Below are 12,315 nucleotides of genomic sequence, written 5' to 3' on the forward strand. Positions count from 1 at the left end.
AGTAGAAATGAATCTTGTTATTGGGTTGACATTTTTGAGAAACAGCTGGACATTGCTCAGCTTCTGTTTCATATTATAAAGATTATAATATTTATTTATCTTTTAATGATGCTTTGTGTATTTACTGTCAGCTGTTGACACTGCACTGAGAGCTTGAAGAACAGAAAACTGTAATTTAATGCATATCTGATTTTATGTCATTTTCCAGTTGAAGTGTTAGTCCCATAATTTGTGTTGCTCTTATCTCCACAATGGCAACAGCAATAACCTCCAAAGCCCAGATGTCAAAAGCTGCAATCTTTCACCTTTGTACATACTTTTTTACAAACTGCATGTTACTCAGCTAACCTTAATGACCTTTCCTCTTGCCCAGGTGACTACCCTGGTGAACACCAGCAACAAAGGGCCATCCAGTAAGAAGAAGGGGCGCTCCAAGAAGGCTCATGTCTTGGCAGTGTCTGTTGAGCAGGCTACCCAGAACTTTCTGGAAAAGGGGGAGCAGATCGCCAAAGACAGCCAGGACCTAAAGGAGGAGCTCATTGCTGCTGTGGAGGATGTTCGTAAGCAAGGTTAGCTTGTTGAATGTTCTTATGAAGATAAAACGCACATGCTTTTAAAGTTGTTGTATTATAGTATTGCTGATTTTGGTCAGAGAACTGCAGTCAGTCTAGTAATTCCTCCTAGCCCTAAGCAATATTGTTATTGCTCTTCTTCTCTATGGAGTAGAATCTGACTCCCATACTCAGTTTATGGTATAGCATCGTGTATGATTGTGGGTTGTTTCTAAACTTTCATAAGAAACATCCATCATCACTAAAAGTCCCTTTGGAGATCCCACTGTCGACTGTGAGACTGTTTTCCATATAACTTTTGAAAGGACTCACTTTTAAAGATTTGTTAAATATATGTGAAAAAACCCAATTTCAACCCAATTCGACTTTAGGATAGTGACTAGATCATGAAAATGCAATATATGTGTAACATATGGAATGCAAAAACACTGTTCTATGTCTCACATTCACATTATAAAGCAACTTAGAATAGTCCACTCATTTAGAGTATCTGGATTCTATCTTGTTAAATCTCTATCTCTATTGTTACAGGACAAAAGTCACACAATGTGGAAAGAACTGTAAGATAAGTACATATATAAGGTTCATAGGGTACACCTTCACAATGTAATGCACCTCACTAAAACAACCCAGTAATAGAACCTACTTTTCTGAAGTTTGTATTCATTTTGTAGAAATTAAGTCCTGACTACTGCATTTGCCAATTTGGAACATATCCTGAACATTTAATTTACAGATTTTACAGATTTGTTGAGTTGGATCTCAGCAGCATCATTTCTTGCTGAAATGATTAGAACTGCTGGCACCATTTTCTGTGAAAAGACAAACATCTTTTTCAAGCACTGAAGGCTGCATAGAGAGAGTAATTGATAAAGAAATTGTAATGTTTGGAGAAAGTATTAAGTGCTCTCAATGTCAGAAAAAGTCAGATCTCTACACAACTTTAGACATATGTAGAGTTAAGAGTGGCAAGGCAAAGCTATTATATATAACAGATTAGGACCCATTAGTTTTGGGCTTAACTTGGAGCACGAAGCCTCATGAATGTAATGAGCCTAATTCTGGAGTTGTTTACCCTAAAGTCATGCATCATTAAAGCTTTGACTGTCTGTGATGGTGGGGAGCCTTGCTGAATTTAAAGACATTATAGATGCCCATTTTCATTAGGAACAATTTGGATATTTCAGACGTTGCTGTTAACACTGAACTTTCTGCATGGACACAACTTTTCACCTCAACAAATCACACTTGATCAACAAATCTTTCTGGAAGGATTTGCTCAGACAGTTTAACAGTGTTTCTCCTCTGTGCTGAGTGCAAGTCAGTGAGCCTTTATGTGAATCAAATGTTTGTCCCCAGAATGGAATTGGATTCCCTGTTCAATAACTACATCAGCAGAAAGAGTAAATGGAGCTCGGCATACAGTATGTTGTTTTCGTAGCTGTATTCGTCATCCTGCACTGTCAGCTGCACTTGGCCGCTGGTGCTGCTGAACACTGACTTGACTGCGTTGGGACACAGCTCTGTCCAGGCGTGAAATAGACTGTTGCCATGCAGGTCATCACCACAGCTGACATCAAAAAGGACAATACCAATCTTTTCTACTTGTTAGGCATGCGAACCAAAAGCAGAGAAAGGCTGTGTTAAAAAAGGTTTATGGAAGAGCTTCTAAATCCTTAGGGCGTGTTTTCAACTAATGTAGCATATTTGTGTTTGGACATGTGTACATTTGTGCTCATGAATAATGATGATTGCAAGGCTCTGCCTTCTGAAACCGGCCGTGTATCAAACGCAGGACCTGTATTTCCCAGGGAACTTTGGTTAAGAAAAGACCGGCACTAGAATAGGAGATGAAAGTTAATACTCCACATCTGCTAACCTTTTACTGCCATTATGAAAATATGGGCACACTCAAAAACTCTTCAGCACAGAAGGGCTGCACTTCCTTCATTCTCTCTTTATACTCCGCTTCTTTTGCTAGGTTGGATATATTTACATGTCCAGTTATCAGGGAAAACAGCTTTACATTAAGGACATTAGAATTGTGAGGCTAGAAATATGCTATCTTGTACTGTATTCAGCAGCAGACTCTCAGTGAATATCTCATTTTTTACAAGACCTTTAGCATCAGCTAGAAGGTGTTCCCAGCCAAATGGCATCAGCGGCCTAGTTAAGGTCATTGTGAATTGTAAAACACCCATAAATCTGTCGTCACCTCATCAGACCTCTGTCATCATGACCTCATCATCCCAAACCCCATTCATCTTGTCGTGATTAAATTATAGATGCTGATTTCCGACCACAGAGGGGTTCAGTAATCAGGCCCTTTGTACTGTCACTCTTCACTAGCTCATCACTGGGCCAGACAGACTTATGGCACTACCAGCAACAGTCTTTGTGTGTGTGTGTGTGTGTGTGTGTGTGTGTGTGTGTGTGTGTGTGTGTGTGTGTGGGTCATGAACTTGTTTGCCTTTTCAGTTCAAACACCTGCCTTGTATATATGTAAGGATGTGTCAGATGCATTTTATTTTCACCATAGGACAAAAAGCTTATTTTTGCTCAGTATTCTTTAAGAGAGCTGGCACTGTTTTGACCTGCTGCCACTTTGCTACTGACCCAGCAGGAACTTTTGCATCATTATTTAGAAAATAGCCTGCTTTCTCACCAATATTTTGTTTAGTAAAAGCATCAAAATGACATTTTTAAGGGTTAAATAAACACTGAAAAAGGCATTGTCTCTGCTTAAAACAAAGAAACACATGTAATAAAATAATAACTAAATAACAATAACTATTTATTTATGCAGTTTATTCAAGCTGTGAGGGAGGAAGCTGCTCAGAGACTCGGTGGAATAAATGCTTTCTAGAATGTTACTTGACCTAAGGTGAAATGGGTGAAGGAAGGTCATAACTAAACCACTTTATGTAGAGGAACAGCTCACCAGTCATCACTATTCTGTAAAGCTCTGTAGTTGTTTGGCTTTGAGCAAACTGGGTCTTCTTTGAATCTAAATTCAGAACACTCTATTTCCTAACAAGCAACACGGCTTTATGAGCTCTCAATTGGATGAGGAAAGTTAGTAATGGGCTTTAAATGTTTTATATACAGAGCAGACACACATTCAAGGAACAGTCAGTAATGTCAATGTAGTTATACCACCAACATTAGCTCACTTTATCTTAATAATAAAAAACAATATTAAATGGCTGTATACAATATGCAAGCCCAAATACGAATAATAATTATATACTGTCCACTTTAAGGTCAGATATAACCTCCCACTCTTTTCCACTCACAGTTTTCTCCCTTCCCTCTTGCAGGAGAGACAATGCGCATTGCCTCGTCAGAGTTCGCTGATGACCCGTGTTCCTCTGTGAAACGTGGCACCATGGTGAGGGCCGCCCGCGCCCTGCTCTCTGCTGTCACCCGCCTGCTCATCCTTGCAGACATGGCTGACGTCATGAGGCTGCTGTCTCATCTTAAAATTGTAAGAGCGATCATCACCTTACTTTAAATCAAATGTTGTATTCTTCTGCCTGAAGAGAGTGTGCTTCTTGAACAGTAGTGTTTGCTGGTTGATATGACCCTGTGGCCTCATAGAGTTATGAGGATGTGCCAGCTTATTGGTTGTGTTGTGTTAGAGTTGCAGTCAGAACTGAGAGCTGGAACACTTTAAATATTCATGTTAATATTTAACATGTTGGTAAATTACAGACTCTCCAAATCTTTCTACAAGTGCATTAGTAAGCCCTGCATTCACATTGTACTTAAAATTGTGGTCGAATGTCACAGAAATGACTTCCTGGTGCTGTATAATCCACAGAACCAATGTATGCTTTTATCACAATTTCTGCACACATTAACATATAGATGAGGCATGGAGGAGTATACTGGGAACACACTTATTTTACTGTATTAATATCATACCGTGGTATCCTGATGTGATTAACTACACATTCCCATCCCACTCACTCACTGTAGATTCATTTAAAGAAGGTAGGTTTCTTAGTACTCTACTTTGCAAGTGTCTCAGGGCTTTGAAAGAAGGAGTTAATACAGGGTGTTAGAAAGAATGATATGCAATTGGTATAATCTGAAACAAACTCTGGTTGGCATGCACCTTCATTCACTCACACTTTGTCCCTCTCTCACAAACACACATACACACATTCAAACCTTTTTTTCGAGGCTTCATTCTTGAGGCCCACAGAGGAGCTTAACTCAAGCCAGTATAAGCCCTGCCATCAAAGGCCACTTAGAAGTTATCTCTCTCTCGTCTCTCTTTTCCATTACATCTTGTGTGTCGCTTTCATTAGGGATAGAAAGGAGTTTAGAGTCAGAATGTACCCAGAAACTGATGAAATGAAACCCCTTGAAATTGCATAGTTATATGGTTATTGTCTTTCACAACCTGGTTGTAATAACACAAGAGTAAAAATAAATTTTCACCCAATGCTAGTGTTTTGTTATAATTTTACTTTTATGTATATTGTAACATGAATATAATATTCATAGGTATATTTTCATTTGTGTATAATCACCTAAAGACAGAGGGAGCGGCTCCTCTTCTATGGAGTCTGCCATGTTAAACAGCCATGTGTTTACAGTAGCCCAGAATGGACAAACCAAACACTGACTTTAGATTGGGCCGTTCGCCATATTTTCTCTTGCACACTTTGAACGGAAAGGTGAGGACATTGGTATCAGCCACTTCATCTGCTAAATCCTACGCACTGGACCTTTAAGGTCTATTACTGAGTTAGACTATATAGATAAATGTATGCTAGTTCTCAGGTGCATCCATGCAGCTCTCGGAAGATTTTTGTGTGTGTGTGTGTGACAGGTGGAGGAGGCTCTGGAGGGAGTGAAGAATGCGACCAATGAGCAGGACCTGGCCAACCGCTTCAAGGAGTTTGGGAAGGAGATGGTGAAGCTTAACTATGTGGCAGCCCGGAGACAGCAGGTAACTGGAAGCCCCCTGCATCCTGCTCTGTCTTTCTCAGAAAAAGTAAAACCACTTCTGACTTTGAGTTCTGGGTTCCCATGAAAGAGAAAGCTCCTACAAGTGTCTACACTTGTCTGTCTTGGTAATTTCTAAACTTCATTCGTGGGTTATAAATGCAAAGAAGAATACTGGTGGACAACTGGAGATGAATAGTGCAATAATGAGTTTAAGGTATTGTATGAGAACGCTTGTTGTTCAAACTCAAACCAAGTTTCAACTAATCTACTGGGCATGTGTATTGAAAACAATTATATCTGACTTGTGCAGAGAGTGGTGGTGTCATTGGTGTGATTCTGACAAAATACTCCATAATAAAATGCAGTTTAACTGCTTTGTATAACAGGCATTGTCCCTTTAAGGCTAGCTTTTATGGAGACAGACACACGCTGCCATTATGATGTAATTAAACAAGATGCAACTTTTTCCTTTAAGGGAAATTTGGTTATTTTAACAGAAAATGAACCTATTTTCAATCAGTTACTGTGCTAATAGTTGTGGGCTTATGTAGCTGAACAGCAGTGACAATTCAAAGTGGACATTATGACATTATCATGATGATATGAGTGGTTTCTTTCATATGTATTGATCATTTACACTATTAGTTACAGCTCATGGGCAATAAAACATTTTAGCAAAAGATTAATGGTACTCATTATTACTGTGATCAGTTTTAGCCGAAAGGTGCAGTTAGTAATGCTTGCCAGAATTTCTTGTTTTTCAGCAGCATTTGAAATGAATTCATCACTGAAAATGAGCAAAATATCCACATCAGTGCTTATTTGGGAGGAGGATAACACATGAAAGTGTTTTTCTAACAGGGCCTACAGTGTGACAAAAAGCTTTCAGAAGATTTTTCCCACAAGTGTGACGTTGGCAAGCATCCACCCTGCTGAAATATCCCAGAGAAAAACACTAAACTGAACCCAATTCAGCTTCCAGGGTTGCTGATCTGCTGACACTGCCCTAACTTTGTGTGGTTGGAACAATACCAACTCATCAGATTTGACATGGACTTTTTTTGGACGGTTCTTGAACAGGGATCAGTTTGTTCTCTGTATTGTGAATTAAAGATGACTTCAAAATCCCTTTTTGTGCTCTCAAAGCAATACTACACTGTTTTACTGTTACACATATTGCATAGGATGTTTCTTAATTCCTAAATATGTTCTGGCTTTTCTAAATCATTATTAGTGCTTACTTACTATTAATTACTAATACTAACCTTTGTCACCTTCTCAGGAACTGAAAGACCCCCAGTGTCGAGATGAGATGGCAGCCGCACGTGGGGCCCTCAAGAAAAATGCCACCATGCTGTACACGGCCTCACAGGCCTTCCTGCGCCACCCAGATGTAGCAGCCACACGTGCCAACCGAGACTACGTGTTCAAGCAGGTTCAGGAGGCCATTGGGGGCATTTCCAGTGCTGCTCAGGCCACGTCACCCTCTGATGAGAAGCACGGCCATGCCGGCATTGGAGAGCTGGCTGCTGCCCTCAATGAATTCGATGTAAGTTGCAAGCATTCAGTTTTTCTTTCGTGCTCTCTTCAAGGCAATTCTCTAATGAACACACCTAGATTTCTATCGTGTCTCAGTGCTCAGAGACAAAGGCTCCTGAATGCAGCAACAGTTTTTTTTCCCAACATATGACATGTGCGGTATGAATACATTATTATTATTATTATTATGTATTACATAACAGTGAGAACAGTATAGCTTGGTGTACAGTAGGCTCATTAATATGATCTGACATTTTGTGGATGATATCTAAGACTCTCCTTTCATATCTTTTTCTGACTATAAGAAATAAACATGCATATTTCAGGTTACAGCCTATGGGGAACTTGGCCTCTAAGACATTATTCAAATCATCATTCTTATTTTTATTTTTTTATTGTACCTCTATTGTGTGCAAGTAAACATTTCTACTGTCAGACACATTCATTACACATTAGAAAAATCAGCAGGAGTTCTTATCTGCACTGTTTGTGAAGGCTGCCAGTGTTGCTTTCACAATGGCACGTTTGATATTATAAGAACGTTATGCAGTTTATGTATTTTTTGTTATCTCTGTATCTCTGACACATGGCTTATGTGTGTATGGTTATATGTTTCTATTAATCATCCACTGCTCCTCTACACTCTACTCACTACACTCTCTACATTAAGGTGTAGAGTTGTAATATTTTGAGATTTCGCATTCAACTTTAATGCCGTCTTTATTTAAATCTACTGACACAACAAGCTGGGAGTTTGCTCCCTGACATGATTCTCTGCTGCCATCTAGTGGTTCTCCATTGATGGTGAACTATTGGTTTGTTTGTTCAAAGCTGGGAGCTTTTTGCTGTTTAGGTGATCGTGTTGACAGGTTGAGGTGTTTCTGGATGATGGATCAAGATCTTGTGCCCTGCCAATTTTACTACAAACATACTCATTAAAACATGCTGTGATTGCAAAAATAAGATCATGCAAATCAGCAGTACTGTGGCCACTGAGGAGCAGGCTTAAAGACCACTGTTTCACAGTAAAAGCAGTACTCTTAAAATAAATGTATCAGATTTTCTCTGACTGATGACTACTAGTTTGTATTTGCAAATAGATTTTAGAGATTCAGCTGACACATACAGAACAACTTTAAATTAATGCACATTTTCCTTTAAGACTCCTAACATTACAGGGGCATTACATCAGCGTACAGTGCGATTAACAGTCTACTTCTTCCTGATAAAGTTTTATGTCGGACACATATACAGATGGGAGACAGATTAAATGAAAAACCAACATGAAGTGTTTTAGTATGGAGCTCGAACAACCACAGCAGCCTCAGTGCTACTTGCCAAGTAGGTAGACCTCTGTTCCTCCAAATGATATTCCCTCATTCATATGCAACCTTAATTCAATCAGGTAATCAGGTAAAGCTTTCAGTACTAACTAAAATGCAAAACCACGGCTGAGAGCAAAAGCAAATTGGTGAGCACTTTCTTTCTTTCTTGTTGCTGTTAAGTGTGTTTTCAGTCCTTCTGGTTTCAGTTAGTGTTTGTTGTGGTTGTTTGTTTATGCTTGTTTTATTGTTTGTCTCATATCTTATAGTGTTTTATTATGTGTTGTATCCCCTAAAAGCCTAACCGGGGACAAGGAATGCCAATTAACTATGGCTATAAGTCTTACATACATAGCATCAGTTGCATTTTATGTAAATGTAACAATACCTCTATGTATTGTCGGTGTCAAATAAATGAATGAAATACAGACTATTAAGATTGAAAGTCCTGAACAGCAGGTAGAAAGACAAACAAACATAACAAAAGGACATATTGCACACTATCAGAGACAGCAACAGACATCACAAAATAGAAGATGGAGAAGAAGAAAGAAGTTTATATAATATTATTTGGTGTTATGGGGATGGTGATGAAGAGCTTTGTCTTACATATTGGTAAAAATATTTGCACTGCACTGGTGCTCTGAAACATCTGCATTTCTCCACTTTTAACTTAAATTTGTCCCTAATGCAAGCAGCTATTGTGTTCATTTTATTATCAATTAATGTAAATTAATGCTTTATATTAACTGGACTAAAGATTTTTTCATAGATTTGCCTGACTGAGGTTTGTTTAATGTAGTGCATGCTCCATCAATCACTACAGCCCTGGAGAATATGTTGCTAACTTTATGAATATTACATATTTCTACAGCCCCAAATTAACAATGCTATTTTGTACTCATACCCACTGCACCTTTATATATATATTTATATATTTAGTTAAACACCACATTTAGTTTTGTGCACTATCCCACCTAGTCTATACAGCAGAAGCAGTCTTAGCTTTTGTTGTTACAAGTGATCTTTACATTTGTAAAAATATTTACATATTCTACTTATATTGCTTTTTGTGCTTGATATGTGCTCGTATTTTATCCTTTTTCAGTAGTCATATGACTTGCTACACACTGCAATTCTCTCTCTGGGATAAATAGTTGTATCTTTCTCTAACCATCTCATCTGATTCTGTCTGCAGCATCTGAGTTTTGTTCCTTTATATCTCTAATGAACTGCCACAGAATCTGCCTGGCCATGTCTACAGTGATGTTGAAGAAGATATAAGTATTTTCACTGGAACACACCTGTTACAAGTGCTATTAGTGAAACTCACCAATTGGGGAACATACTTTAGTGTGCAGTGTTAGATACATTTTTAGATTCAACACAGTTCTGATTTTCGAGATCACAATTATATTTGATGAATAAACCTTGACTCTTAAGATAAGATGTTGAGTTTAATTATGAACATTTTCAGGAGGCTGAGTTTGGATGTCATAGCTCTCATGGGAAACAACAGAGAAATTGTATAAAGTAATGGGCAAACTCTCAAGTACAATACAGTTGTTAAGGTAGTTAATCTCCAAGTGATACGAGATCAGCCGCAGTGAATGCTCTGATTGTGTCTGTAATCTATAATTATGGACGCGAGAGGACTTTCTCATTAAAGTGAGTATGTTCATGATGTCTTGATTGTTTTGAGATGGGTTATGTGAGGCTCACATGCAGTACAATATATTCAGGAGTCCTTTATAAATCAATCATAATTTTTAATTTATTTTGAGGTAAATAATGTGTTTGACTGTGTGTAATGTTGTGATGAGTGACACACTTATGGAGAAACAGTCAAAAGACATGACCTATCTTTGTACACTATTAAAATATGTTTAATTCTATACCCACATTTATGCATATTTTACAAGGTTGGTAATTTAGTTTGAACTGTAATCACAGCACCATACTTCCTAGACAATGTGTCGTTTTTCCTTTGGCCAAAATTATCTCTTTCCCCTTTCTGTCTCAGTTAAGTATGCAGTTACACACTACTGCTCTGTTTCTATACTAACATGAACGCAGTCAGGGTTGCTAGTTTACAGTAAGTGAGTGACCCCTTGTGGTAATGTTTGGGAATTGCAAGCAGTCTCTATTTTGACTTAATGCTGCTGCTGCTGCGGGGGTAAATGTTAGAGCATTAGGGTGAAACACAGACACTGATACATTAGATGAACAACTAAAGTTATCCATCTAACGTATTAGTGCTAAAATCTTAGATGCTTTGAGAACAACTAAATCCTAGCTTCTTCTGAACCTGCTATCCTGTTATTCTGCATGAGGCCGTGGCCTAAAGTAATCACATCGACTCTGTTTTTATGTAAAACAGTACGGCTTTGAGAAAAGCAAAAGACCTGCATAATTTGATTCTATTCGGCAGACAGGCAGACAGGCAGCAGTTAAATGAGACAAATTGCCCTTTTGCTTAGCCCTCTGTGCTTGCCTGGTGCATGTTTAATTCCTAACTTACCACAGAGACACAGACTATGGTCAGATCCTCTCAGAATAGTAATGACCTGATACTGAGCTGTGAGTCATGGCGGTAGCAGGATTGTGTGCCTGCACATGGGCTACATGTTTTGAGCACTTTTGTACATTTATACTTTGAGTGTTTGTAAGATAAAAACACAAACATACAGCAGTGCATATAATTACTAATTTGGGGTGTATATGTTGTTGTTATACAACGATACAATGGGTGCAGCTGTACACTGTTTTTTTCAGATAATCCCAAACTCTCTTAAGTCTTTTTTTTCTCTCCATCCACATAAACCCACGAGCACTCACATGCACGCTTGCTTTGTTTTCTGTAATGGAGTCTCTCTGGATACTGCAGAGTCGGATGATTGCGCTTATCTGTTTTGGGGTGCTGCTCCCTGTCCTAAGTTAGCTTTGATCTGTTGCTCATTCTTTGACTCTTCTGCAATGGTTGGACGCATGGATGGCAGATGGATTTTTCTTGATAGTCAGCACAGACACAGACTATCAAGAAAAAAAGCTTTTAATATTGGAGCCTTTTTTCATTTGTTTTGGTCTCTTTTTTTTTTTGTTAAAAAGCTGTAGTATGTTGGTGCTCATATTATTACTGGATATGAGCGACTGCATATGGACAAAGTGTTCTGTCAGCCGAAGAGATTTCATCATTTTACACCGCCTATTAGTTCTGACTTTGATTCTCTATTCTGTCACCAATGTTTGTCACAGATGCTTTTCACTCAAACATTACAGGACACACAAAAATCAAAAAAATAATATACTAGTCTCACACGTACTCATGAATGAATAATCCTGATCTCACTGTAAACGCGTATTCCTTTTTGACTGAAGAAAAGAACACAGAGTACCTTTCATCTCCTCCTTCTCAATGCCAAGAATGTGCAGTCAGCTGAAAAAAAGCAGCACAACAACACAGACAAACCAGTGAGAATATAGATTACCCGATATGTGGATTCTTTTCCATCTTTAATTAAGGGAAAACATCCTGAGGTCTCTCGGTCTTGGAAGGGAGATTGTTGCTCGTATGCCACTAAAATTAAAATGGCAAGGATGTTGAGCACATTCCCTCAACCGCTCTTGAACATGTACAGTCCGTGACACAAAAGGTTAGACACGATTTTTAAATGCAGGGGGCACAAATGTGGCCTATAGCTGGAGTGAAAGGGCAACCTATGAATAAGACAAGAAAGAGGGGATGACCTCATCTATACTTTTTTTTAAATGACGCCCAGAATTAGTTTGGAATGAGTCAACTTAGGACACTGAGATACAGGATCTATTAAGAGAGAAAAGGGAGGTCAGCATCGGTTCAAATTCACTCAATATCAGTGTCGTCTGGCATATAACAAAGAGGCAACATGAACCCACCCTCC

The 12,315-nt window shown here is 38.6% G+C and overlaps 1 protein-coding gene across 2 annotated transcripts in view; it reads left to right on the top strand.

Annotated features, from left to right (window-relative positions):
• Window positions 1-12,315, top strand: part of ctnna2 (catenin (cadherin-associated protein), alpha 2) — a 307,283-nt gene that overhangs the window by 58,171 nt on the left and 236,797 nt on the right. For both annotated transcript variants that reach the window (XM_051384990.1, XM_051384991.1), the window contains exons 3-6: window positions 374-569; window positions 3,893-4,059; window positions 5,416-5,535; window positions 6,817-7,083. In XM_051384990.1, coding sequence (XP_051240950.1) covers window positions 374-569; window positions 3,893-4,059; window positions 5,416-5,535; window positions 6,817-7,083 — 750 coding nt within the window. The remainder of the gene's footprint in view (window positions 1-373; window positions 570-3,892; window positions 4,060-5,415; window positions 5,536-6,816; window positions 7,084-12,315) is intronic.

Source organism: Dicentrarchus labrax, unplaced genomic scaffold (genome assembly GCF_905237075.1).
Source record: "Dicentrarchus labrax unplaced genomic scaffold, dlabrax2021, whole genome shotgun sequence".
In the NCBI taxonomy this organism is placed as follows: Eukaryota; Metazoa; Chordata; class Actinopteri; family Moronidae; genus Dicentrarchus; species Dicentrarchus labrax.